General features: G+C 40.0%; 1 protein-coding gene across 2 annotated transcripts; it reads right to left on the bottom strand.

The window, feature by feature from the left end:
* Nucleotides 1–1,453: 1,453 nt before the first annotated feature.
* KRT10 (keratin 10) lies at nt 1,454–6,000 on the bottom strand. 2 transcript variants are annotated; one of them, XM_047080526.1, is made up of 8 exons: nt 5,342–6,000; nt 4,426–4,508; nt 3,895–4,051; nt 3,634–3,795; nt 3,417–3,542; nt 2,845–3,062; nt 2,155–2,492; nt 1,454–1,816 (listed from the first exon to the last, which is right to left on the bottom strand). In XM_047080526.1, exons 1-8 carry the CDS (start codon nt 5,939–5,941, stop codon nt 1,710–1,712), a joined length of 1,791 nt encoding a protein of 596 aa, XP_046936482.1. In that variant the 5' UTR covers nt 5,942–6,000; the 3' UTR covers nt 1,454–1,709. The 2 variants fall into 2 exon arrangements, with proteins under 2 accessions (XP_046936482.1, XP_046936483.1); XM_047080527.1 differs by lacking the exon at nt 2,155–2,492 and having other exon boundaries at nt 1,454–1,875.
* Nucleotides 6,001–11,530: the final 5,530 nt, after the last annotated feature.

Here is an 11,530-nt window from a genome sequence, read left to right on the forward strand (position 1 = left end):
TATTTGTGTCACTGAATAGGAGAACACTTATTTCTTCAGAATTAGGAGAATGGCCATCTCAGATTATTAACAATACTCTAAGCCCTAGGCTCTGGGTTAACTGTTAGATATTTATTTTTTTAATTTATTTATTTGAGAGACAGAGTGAGCAGGGGAAGGGCAGAAAGAATCCCAAGCAGCCTGTGGGTGGAGCCTGATGCAGGGCTCGAACTCAAGAACCCTGAGTTCATGACCTGAGCCAAAACCAAGAGTAGGACACTTAACCAACTGAGCCACCCAGGTGCCACAACTTTGTTAGATATTTTAAAAGGCAGTGTTTTTGAACAGCATTCAGTATAGACACAGTGGCAGCTCAGGATCCTTACCCATCAATATCTCAGTTTTAGGGCTTTACAGTGTAGCATGTTGGGACTTCAACAGAAACTTAGGAGACAGGCTCCCAAGAAGGGACGCTGGTACCCAGATAAAAAAGTAATGCCAACTTAAGTGGGGAGCTTCTGAAGTATGATAATATTTGGTGGTAGGTAGGTCATGGAGCCTTGACTATAGGGAAGTCCATCCATTTTGAAACAGGGCTTGTCATCAGTTTGAGTACAGAGGATAGGGTTTATCCAGCAGGAGACCCAAGTAAATGACTTGGGGACCAGGGCTCTGGTCTTGGGGAAAACAAGCTCAAATCAGTAAGGATACAGAGACAGGCTGCTATTTGGTAGACCCGGGTATCTAGGAACCCACCAGGGAACACAAGGTAGTCTTAGGGACAAAGAATAAATATAGCCCTTAGTAAATCCATCTACTCCATATACTAGCAGAGTACTGGCAGCTGGGTTCTTAATGGCTGAAGAGTATGACTGGGTTGACCCTACACCAGGTCTTTAGTGCTTATCACGAGATGTGTTTGGTGAAGGCAGGGACCTAGAGTTGTTCCTTTGGTAAAATTGGCATTATCATGTCTTCTCCTGTTCATCTGACACCAAATAATTTTGTTAGGGTGATATATTACTGGCCTGGTGAGTGGTAGATGATATCTCTTAAGGTGTATATATAGCAACTGGGCAGAAATGAATGGGAAGAAAATGAGGGAAATGTGCGAAGCCAAGTAATCAGAAAATGTGAAATTTCCAATAACTTTATCCATGGAGACTTACTGGAGATATTTTAGAATTTTCAGGACTGAAATAATTCAAAGCCAGAGCACTGGGAGTTTCCACCTATGGTATATCTTTAAGAAAGGGTAAGATTGGGTATCAGATTTCTGACTTAGTGAGATTATGGACATTGATCTAACACCCACAAGATTAAAAAATTTACTCAGGGAAATCATAATGATAATAATTCTGTCTTCAGAATTTCTGGACAAATGAACCTTCAAATGCTATAGTTCACTAATCTTTAAGGTTAAAAAAAAATCACTTAATTTAAATAAGGACAATTCTGACCAAATTGGATAGCTTGCATCAGTAAGAAAGTTTATTGAAATTCATTAGTGAATGAGAATAGAAAGTTTTTTTTTTCCCATTAAAGAACACTTTCTGGTAAAGTGAAAAGAAATACAGAAACCACAAAACACCTTTTAGACACCTTATTTTCAAGGAGTGAACCTATTTCCATAGACCATTAAGACTGAAGTGTTTTCTTGGAGCTTTTGTTTTTCATGCACCTGTACATAATGGTCTGTGTGAAGGGAGACTCTTTCCTCTTGATGCGGCTTAATAGTAGTGTTTCTTGGTTTCTGATTCAACCATTGATGAAAGGACTCTACCATCAGGTGCCACCTCTTCAATAATTGTCTTGATTACTCTGGTTTTGTTAGTATCTGTACATGAATCACAGGGGAAAAAACAATTTAGACTAAATAATTTGTGGGGCTTCTTACTAATTAATCAAAATTTTTAAAAGAAAAGTACACTAAACTAAAAAAAGAAAGAAAATCCTATTTTTTTGTTTGTTTTTTACATCCGAATAGTATTTAAGCTACAGCATCTTGCACCAGGTTATTTTTCGTTCAAGATGGATGTCAAGAGTATGGTTTGCTAAAAAAAAAAAAAAAAAAAAAAAAAAAAATCCAAGCGGAAATCTCTAAGATTTTAATTTTTTAGAAAGCTTTAAAAAGCAACAAAATCATCACGGAAAGTTAAAACTAATTCTGATTACCCCAGCTAGTTTCTGCTGACCTTGGTCCTTTGGAAGAGGGTTCCCCGACGGACCCAGAAGACGAGGACTTGTGACCGCCGGAGCTGCCGCCACCGTAGCCGCCGCCGCTAGAACTGCCGCCGTGGCCACCGCCGCCGCCGGAGCTGCCGCCGCCGTAACCACCCCCGTGACTTCCGCCGGAGCTACCGCCGTGGCCGCTACCGCCGTGGCCGCCACCGCTGGAACTTCCGCCGCCGTAGCCGCCGCCGTAGCCGCCACCGCCGCCGGAACTTCCGCCGTAGCCGCCGCCGGAACTTCCGCCGCCGCGCCCGCCGCCGTAGCCGCCGCCGCCGCCGGAACTACCGGGAGTGAGGGTTATGTTCGGTTAACTCTAACTTTGAGAAATGGTGGGTCGCCTTCTAGGTTATCGTTACTTTAAAATAAGCAAAACGTGTTTCGAGAGGGGAAAAAAAATACCTGTCGAATATGGATTCTCAGACCCACTAACGAACAGTTTTATATGCACACAACTTTCAGAATCAAATCCATGGGAAACTCAGGCTGTGGTTGCATAAGCCTTTCTCTGTACTCTGCCTTCCCCCTTCTCCTCCCTTTCGCCCATCCTCCGGCACTTTGGGTTTTGGGAAAGCCCGGCGATTTAGAACACTGAATAAGACCAATTGGGATAATTCTAAGATTTTTATAATTTACCTTCCTTCTCCTTCTAGTAGGCTGCGGTAGGTTTGAATTTCATTCTCCAGTCGGATCTTAATATCCAGGAGCTGTTGGTACTCAGCATTCTGGCACTCGGTTTCAGCTCGAATCTGTTGCAGTTGTTCCTCCAGAGAGGAGATCTGGGCCTGAATCTGGGAGAGCTGCATACAGTAGCGACCTTCTGTTTCTGCCAAGGAGGCTTCCAGGGATTGTTTCTGGAAAGAGGAGAGAATGTACGGTGGCTTAGCGACTTCTTTGTTTAATTGAGTACAGTGAAGATTATTTAATGATTATTTAATGATAATTAATATTTAATCTTTATTTAATAATAAGACATCAAATAGAAGAATAAAGGAAATGAATAGAATTTGTGTTTTATATTTAATGGCAACATTTTAACTTCACGTTTAGAGCAGGGCCCCTAAGACTTTTCTCCCATTAACAAAGAGCTCCAATTTTATTTCTACCTTCGTACTCTTTCTTTTTTTCTTGTGGTGCATATTCTTATGTGAGCGTGAAACTTTGTGTGTTAAAGTTGAAGTTATTTCAAGAGAGAATTACAAACATACCAGGGCTAGTTGGGACTGTAGTTCGATTTCCAGACCTTGAACCGTGCGTCTCAATTCAGTAATCTCCGATTTGTGGCTGGACATTTGTTCGATGTTACTATTGATTTCCGTAGTGAGTTCTTTGCTCTAGAGTGTTAACAACAGGGGAAAAGATGAGAAAATTCTGAAATGATAACCAAACGTCCGTTGGCCCCACTATGAAGGAAGACGAATTAACCTTTTCGTTGAACCAGGCTTCAGCGTCTTTGCGGTTTTGTTCAGCAAGTTGTTCATACTGGTTTCTCATGTTATTCAGAAGTTCAGTCAGATCGACACCTGGGGCAGCATTCATTTCTACATTTACATCACCAGTGGACACATTTTGAAGGTCTTTCATTTCCTGTTAGAGGAACAGAAAAATTTAATGATTGTATCATGACCACATGACCCCCCCCCCCCTTTTATTTTTGGCTGCGGGACATATAACTTTTTGCATCACCTCTTCATGATTCTTCTTCAGATAGGCCAGCTCTTCAGTCAGGCTCTCGATCTGCATCTCCAAGTCAGCCTTGGTCAGGGTCAGTTCATCCAGCACCCTGCGCAGGCCATTGATGTCAGCCTCCACGCTCTGGCGCAGGGTGACCTCGTTCTCATACCTGAAACAAGCATGGTACAAATACTGGATATAATTTACATATGGGAGATGTTCCTGAGCTGAGACTGTTTTAGAAGCGAATACAGAGTTGGCTTCATATGGCAACATTTATTGTGTACTAATTCATATGGGGATAGAGGGATATTAGTGGGTTAATGCAAAGAAGCTTAGCAGTTTACTTTAAAATGCATTTTCTTCTTTTAATATTGCCAAGAAGGTAATATTGAAATTGAAAAATTTTCGGACAGCTCCAATACTGTTTAACTTTGAATGAATTCAAGAAAATGTAAATGCTATTGTAGGTGTCCAAAGTCACTGTTAAAAACAACTCCTGTATTTGTTGTGACTGTGTTGTACCATGTTTACTTAGCTTACTTTAATCTGAAGTCATCAGCTGCCAGCCTGGCATTGTCGATCTGAAGCAGGATGTTGGCATTATCAGTTGTCAGATTGAGGATCTGGAGGGAGAGGCAAAGAAATCAGATACAGATACGCCATTATAAAACCAGGTGGCATAGATAGATGAGCTGCATTTTTATGTTCTCTTACAAAATCCTGGGGGGATTTTTTTTATCTTAAATATAAAATATTGCAGGGTTACTCATATACTTAAATTTGAGTCATTTGTTCTCTTAAAGTTTCTATACATATCTACTTCTGTATCATCTTTTTCTGAAAACTAACTGCAATTATATAGCTGTGTTCTTGCACAGCTCCCCTCTCCCCCCTCCCATTTTATACTGTGTGATTTCCATGTATTTCAGTGAACTTTTGACTGACTCATACCTTTTGGTTTAACTTGTTTTAAATATACATTCTAAATGAATACACTCTGGGCTGACACACAGTAGGTACAATTCACAAATTCTCCCAGAGGCAAACAGTATCCCATTTTCATACTGGAGAATTCATGTTACTTGTAATGTTGGTAATGGATTTTTTTTTTATTATCAATCTGAATACTGTCTTGTTCTGATTGATTTAATAATTCTTTCAGTTCCGATATTTGTAAATGACCTAGTATTTTAACTATGAACTCATACACTCATTAAAACATAAAAAAATTCTCAGTAATCCATCGTCTGATAAGGTATACAACACACATTGAAGATTTCAGTGACCATATCCTCACAAATATTTACCTTTGAGGAGACTGGATTATTTTTGGAAGCGAGAAAGTAACGTAGGCAAACACAGTGAATAGCTACATTGTAGTTAATGTAAGAGTCACATATCTGAGTTACATGGATAAAAAATAGGCATAAAGTTGGATTTTTAAGATGCACCTTACCTGATTTTTAAGATCATCGATGGTTTGGTAGTATTTGCTGTAGTCACGAGGTTCTCTCTGGCCTAAGCCGCCATGCTTTTCATACCACTCTTTGATTTTGCCTTCTAGCTCATAGTTTGATTCTTCCAGAGCCCGCACTTTGTCCAAGTAGGAAGCCAGGCGGTCATTCAGATTCTGCATGGTTACTTTTTCATTTCCGGAGAGAAGGCCACCATCTCCTCCAAATCCACCCCCAAAGCCTCCAAAGCTGCCTCCACTGAAGCCACCACCACCAAAGCTGCCCCCTCCAAAGCTGCCTCCTCCATAGCCCCCACCAAAGCTGCTGCTTCCATAGCCTCCACCAAAGCCTCCTCCGCCAAAGCCTCCTCCGCCAAAGCCTCCTCCTAATCCTCCATAGCCACCTGATGAGCCCCCAAAGCAGCCTCCACCAGAGCTCCCACGACTAAAAGAACCACCACTGAACCCCCCTGAGCTAAATCCTCCACCAATGGAGCCTTTGCTGCTTGAAATTCTGAAGGATGACCCTCCTCCTCCTCCTCCTCCTCCCCCCCCACTGCGGGAGGAAGAGTACTGCTTGCTTGAGCTGTATCGAACAGACATGGTGATGCTGTTTAGCTCAGGGAGTGCTTGCTACCAAGGACAGTGACAAGCCTTTATACACTGAGAGGGTGTGTCCCACATGTGTTAGAGTTTGCTTACTTGCATGGTTTTCTTTTTGCCAATTTAGCATCTTTACTTATGATTGCATAAATTATCGTTGGTAATAACCAATTCCAATATGTATGGTTTTGAATTTGCCCTAAGAACAAACAGGAGTTTTGCTGTGTTGAAATTGAAAATGGGTGTAGTTCAGATGAGCTTATGTTTCATTACGCTTTTTTACCTTTTGAAGAATATTGAGCAACTTAAATCCAGTTTTTTCTCAGTACTAATTTAGTTACACAGAATGTTTGCAAAGTTTGGAAAAAATTTTAGCTACAAAATTATTGCTGAAGATTTTTCAAATTCATGTTTTAAATAGTTTTAATTAATTGGAAAAAAAACTAACATAAAGTCATGCTCTAATGGGGATCTTGTAGAAAATTGCAAGCAAACCAAAAAGAAAAGAAAAAAATGTGCTAAGCAGTTTAATTAGTGTTCAAAAGATGCCACATACGAAAAATTAAAGCCATAAAAAAACCAAATTGGTAAGTGTGTGTGTGTGTGTGTGTGTGTGTGTGTGTGTGTGTGTGTAGTGTTTGTAGGGAATCTTTTAATTTATTTGGAGAATGAAAGCATAGTGGTACTTTGCTTAGAGAGTTGAAAGTGAGTAATGACTTAGGAATCTGCTAATTTAATGGTGCTATTTTTAACCTCATATATATTTTTAAGTTTATTTTGAGAGCGAGAAAGCTCATATGAATGTGTGAGCAGGGGAGGGGCTGAGAGAGAGAGAGAGAGAATCCCAAGCAGCCTTCATGCTGTCAGCACGGAGCCCAATACAGGGCTCAATACCACAAACCGCAAGATCACGACCTGAGCTGAAACCATGAGCTGGACGCTTAACTGAGCCACCCAGGCACCCTTTCTTTTTAACCTAAAAAAAAAAATCCTGAAGTGATTCTGGATTTTATTGATTTTTAAATTCATCATAGTGAAGGCTGATTTGAAGACCATAATGCAGAAATCCTTAGCACAATATATGAAAAACTAACCTCCATTACTTTCTTTACTCTAAATTTGATTGATCCCCAAAGGGAGAGCTTAGTTATGTTGTAATTGTGATTAAAAATTTGCTTACAGGAATATAAATCCAGATTAGAGAATGTTACCTGCTCCAAAAATTATGATCTGGACTGTGAACATATGTTTCCAAGCTAGATTCTGTTTCTCAAAAAAAAATTTTTTTTCCCTTGGATACACTGTGTATAGAATTTGGTGTAACAGTTTGTCTAGTGAAGTATTTAATTGGGACTTTAATACATGGTATAAAATTATTTTTCATCTACCCATAGGCTATGACAATGCTGTTGTTCAAAAATATATTCATGTGTATTACACACACACATATTTTATAATTAAACAGTGCCATTTGTGATCCTGTGATTTTATAATCTGTGAAACAAGCTGCTGAAATAGGGATGGTGGTTATCTCTAGTGTATGAAAGAGGAAGTTGAAGCTGAGAGAGGTTATGATTTCACCTAACGAAATGAAATAGGTGGTTGAACTGAGATTAGAAACTTAGTGTTTTGATGCCTGACTTTTCGCTCTTTCCTACGCTACCATTGTGTCTGTGTACTCTCTACTGTGGTTGGTCTGATAGGATCCAATGCCTCTCTTTCTCACCATAAACTTCTCCACGTGGGGAAAAAACAAAACAAAACAAAAAGTCCTTGGAAGCATGAAAATGTTGAGATGAGAGGGTATTTGGCACATGCTCTTCTTTTACGAATTGCTTTTTCCTATTAGATGTACAGCTGCACAGCCTATGAAAACTGTAGAAATAGTTTCTTCAGGGAAGGGGAATGTGGCTGGGAGTGTTAGTGTAAAGCTGATTGTCAGGGGTTACGGTTATTACCCAGCACATTGTGGTTCCGCCAACTTGTTAGCACATGTAAGTGGGGCAGTAGCTAAAAGAAATAATGAAACCCAACCATGGGAATTGATCCTTGAGGAAGATAGCAGGCGGTAGAGGAAGGCTGTAAAAATCAGGATAGAGAAAACAAAAAACCATTCCAGTAAGTTCAGAGCGGATGTTGAAGCCTTGATATTAATGAAAGCGATTTGGAAAGAAACCATTTTAATTAAAGAGAGATTCTGGTAGATTTTACCTGCCATTATTATGAATTTTGGATCTTGATCTTACCAGTTTTGCTTCAGTATTAGCTTTTACTTTTTTTTTTTCACCCTGGTGGAGAAATATAAAATTTAAATCTATTTTCAGTTATTTAACCAGTGCAAATGGTATGAAGAAATCTGTTACAATCATATTAAAGAATATGTGAAAGGAAACCTGTGCGTACAAGTACATGGGGACAAATACATGTATAGAGACTCTTCTAATACCAACTATAATATTTAAACCACCTTTAACTAAATCTATTATCGAAGGCTGCTTATTAACCTGTATATTGTAGAAATTGATTTGTTTTTATTTGCACTGTCATTTGTTGAAATCCGCCTTTAGCATGAGTGACGTTACAGAGGTGCCATGTAACAATTCTATAGCTAAGTGGGATGAAAATTTACAGACTGTCATTTCTAATCTTGGCACTGTATATACTTGATTGCCATAATCCACTGTAACTGTAATTTCGTTGTTTTCTATTTTTATTGTGTCTCTGTGGGGCATTGATAGGTATTTAGAAGATAGATGAGTGAGATTCAGCTCTTGCCCTTAACGATTTTACTAATCCTTACAATCTAATTGAGGAGACAAAACAAACATTATCAACCTAAGCACCATATGAATGGTAAATGAAGTGAAAAGGAGGTGGGGTGGGGAAAAGGAGTTAACATTTCTAAACATCTATATGTTCTAGATGGTTTAGTCTCCTGTAATCCTCCCCAATTTCTCTCTGATTGGTATTACATACCTCATTTTATAGCTGGAAAAAAAAAAAAGTGAAGCTTTAGAAAGCTTTAGGAATTGCCCAGAGTAGCATAGGGAGTAGCATAGGTAGTTTATGCTAGAGCCTGGTTTTGAATCAGCTTCAAAGATGATCCTGTTTTCATGACAGGATCTGTCGTGAAAGACTGTCGCTGTAAGACTGATGAGCAAGGAGTCTTGTTGGAATAGGGTCATCTGACAAAGTTTCATGTGCCAGTGGAATTTAAGCTGAGTCTTGCAAAGGATGGGTAGGATTCTTCCATGCATGCAGCAGCAGAGAGAGGACCTTTCTGGGAAGTGGGGACTATGAAAATGCCAAACAGGTGGAGACTCTTAATGGGCCAGTTTGGCTAGACCAGATCATCTATATTTATTAATTTCTCTTAACAGATTTTATTTGGTACCTGCAATATTCCCTGGGGATACATAGGTGACTAAGACAAATCCTGCCACTTAGGGAATTTGCACTCTACTTGGAGAGACAAGCAAACATACCCACAAGTTGGAGATTCTAATATAGGGTACTCTGGGCTACACTTGAGGCATGACCAGGGTGTTGAGGTAGTGCAGGGAGGGGTTCTAACAGTCTGGTGTGTGTGTGTGTGTGTGTGTGTGTGTGTGTGTGTGTGCGCGCGCGCGCGCGCGTGTGATGTGCATGAGGGCACAATGAAAGAAAAATGAAGTTTTGAGAAGTTAGTTTTAAGATAGGAATTTGAAGTAGTACCAGGATATTCACGTAAAAATGTCTTAGCACTTAGACTCCTAGGACTACAGTTCAGGAGGGAGATTAGAGCAGCAGATACGTTCAAGATAGGTAAGATCCCTAAGGGAAGGAATTGAGAAAGAAATGAGTGAAGGTCTAAGCCTGAACTTTGAGGCTTGGCCACTTCAGGGGCTGGGAAGAAGAGCTAGAGACTAGAGAATAATACTGAGAAGGAGGGCACTTATGACGGGGGAAAGAGGAAGAAGGAACTTGGAAGCCAAGGGAGGAGGGAACCCAGATAAGTAGGCTGGTCACCAGAAAGAGAGATCAAGGAGAAAGGAGATTGAAGAGAAACTTGATTTGGCAGTTAGGAACCACTGGCGTCCTTCCACAGGGGAGGTTTAGTGGAATTGTAGTAGGGTAATCTACAATATATACCCAATGTTAGATTTGGCCACTTTGCTTACTGTATTTTGTTTTCATGTAGTCCAGTGTATTAATTTCCTCTTTAATTGCTTCTGGATTTGCAGTCATGGTTAAGGCGGGTATACACTATTCTCATGAGTTTAGTTTGGCTGGGGCTCTTGAAACATGTTGCTTCAGCTTTGTTATCAACTTGACTTGTCGCACTGTTGGGATTTTTGGACCTTTCCTATTCCTTGTTTTTCTTTTTTTTTTTTTTTTTTTTCTTTTTTTTTTTTATATGAAGTTTATTGACAAATTGGTTTCCATACAACACCCAGTGCTCATCCCAAAAGGTGCCCTCCTCAATACCCATCACCCACCCGCCCTCCTTGTTTTTCTTCAAGTAAAATTCTCTTTTGAAGTTTCTATTTGAAAATTCTATTTGCAAGTTTCTTTCTCTGATTAATTGAGATACAATGAGTAATTTAAGTAGTTACAGAAAGAGGACTCTGGTAGTGCAGATTATGTCTCAAGATGGCAGGATTGATGAGCTAAATGTTTAGAGTTTTCCATTGTTTATCACAGAAAGTTTGAAAGTTAGACATATTTTGCTTGACTGGTCTGTGACTGTGTGCAAACTGCTGAATGTGCCTTTATGATTACCACCCACAGAGTCAAAGCCAAATGGAAAATTGTACAACTGTGTAGTGGATTTGGTACCCTCCTCCCAGCCGACTATTTAGGCAATAATTAGTAATTAGCAAAGATATTCATAAGGCCCATGACTTCTCATTGCAAAACATCTAAAATTCAGTGCTTTAAAATCTGCAGACATTCCCATATCATGCAATTTTTCTGAAACTTCTGGGATTGCACTGTGATAGAAGCCACAAAAATGTGGAAATTACATGAAGGCTTTTCAGTTAATATAGCAGATGGTTAAGTGAGTGGGCTCTGGAGCCAGACTGCCAGGGTTACAGCCCACACCCCACCACTCACTGTGTGTTGTCTTGGTTTCCTCATTTCTTAATTGAAAAAAAATGTTTATTTATTTTTGAAGGAGAGACGGAGTGTCAGCGGGGGTGGGGCAGAGAGAGAGGGAGACACAGAATTGGAAGCAGGTGTCAGAAGCAGTCTCCAGGCTCTGGGCTATCAGCACAGAGCCAACACAGGGCTCCAACTCACAAACTGTGAGATCATGCCCCGAGCCGAAGTCGGACGCTTAACTGACTGAGCCACCAAGATGCCCCACGGTTTCCTCATTTCTCAAAAAGGACTGATAATTTTGCTTACTCTGCAGTGTTGCAGTGGTAGTTGAATGAGTTAGTTAAATATTAAGCATTTAGAACAGTGCCTGACATACATAGAACAAGTGCTTAAGACATGTTTATTGGTGTTACTATTACTGTGATCAGTATCTTAGAGCCTAAGCCACTGTCTAACCCACAGTAGGCCGGAAAAATATGAGTGAAAGGATAAGGTTAGAGGATG

This window comes from Lynx rufus, unplaced genomic scaffold (genome assembly GCF_022079265.1).
Source record: "Lynx rufus isolate CCGP_SWC_20201006 ecotype Redwood Valley unplaced genomic scaffold, mLynRuf1.p SCAF_18, whole genome shotgun sequence".
Lineage (NCBI taxonomy): Eukaryota > Metazoa > Chordata > Mammalia > Carnivora > Felidae > Lynx > Lynx rufus.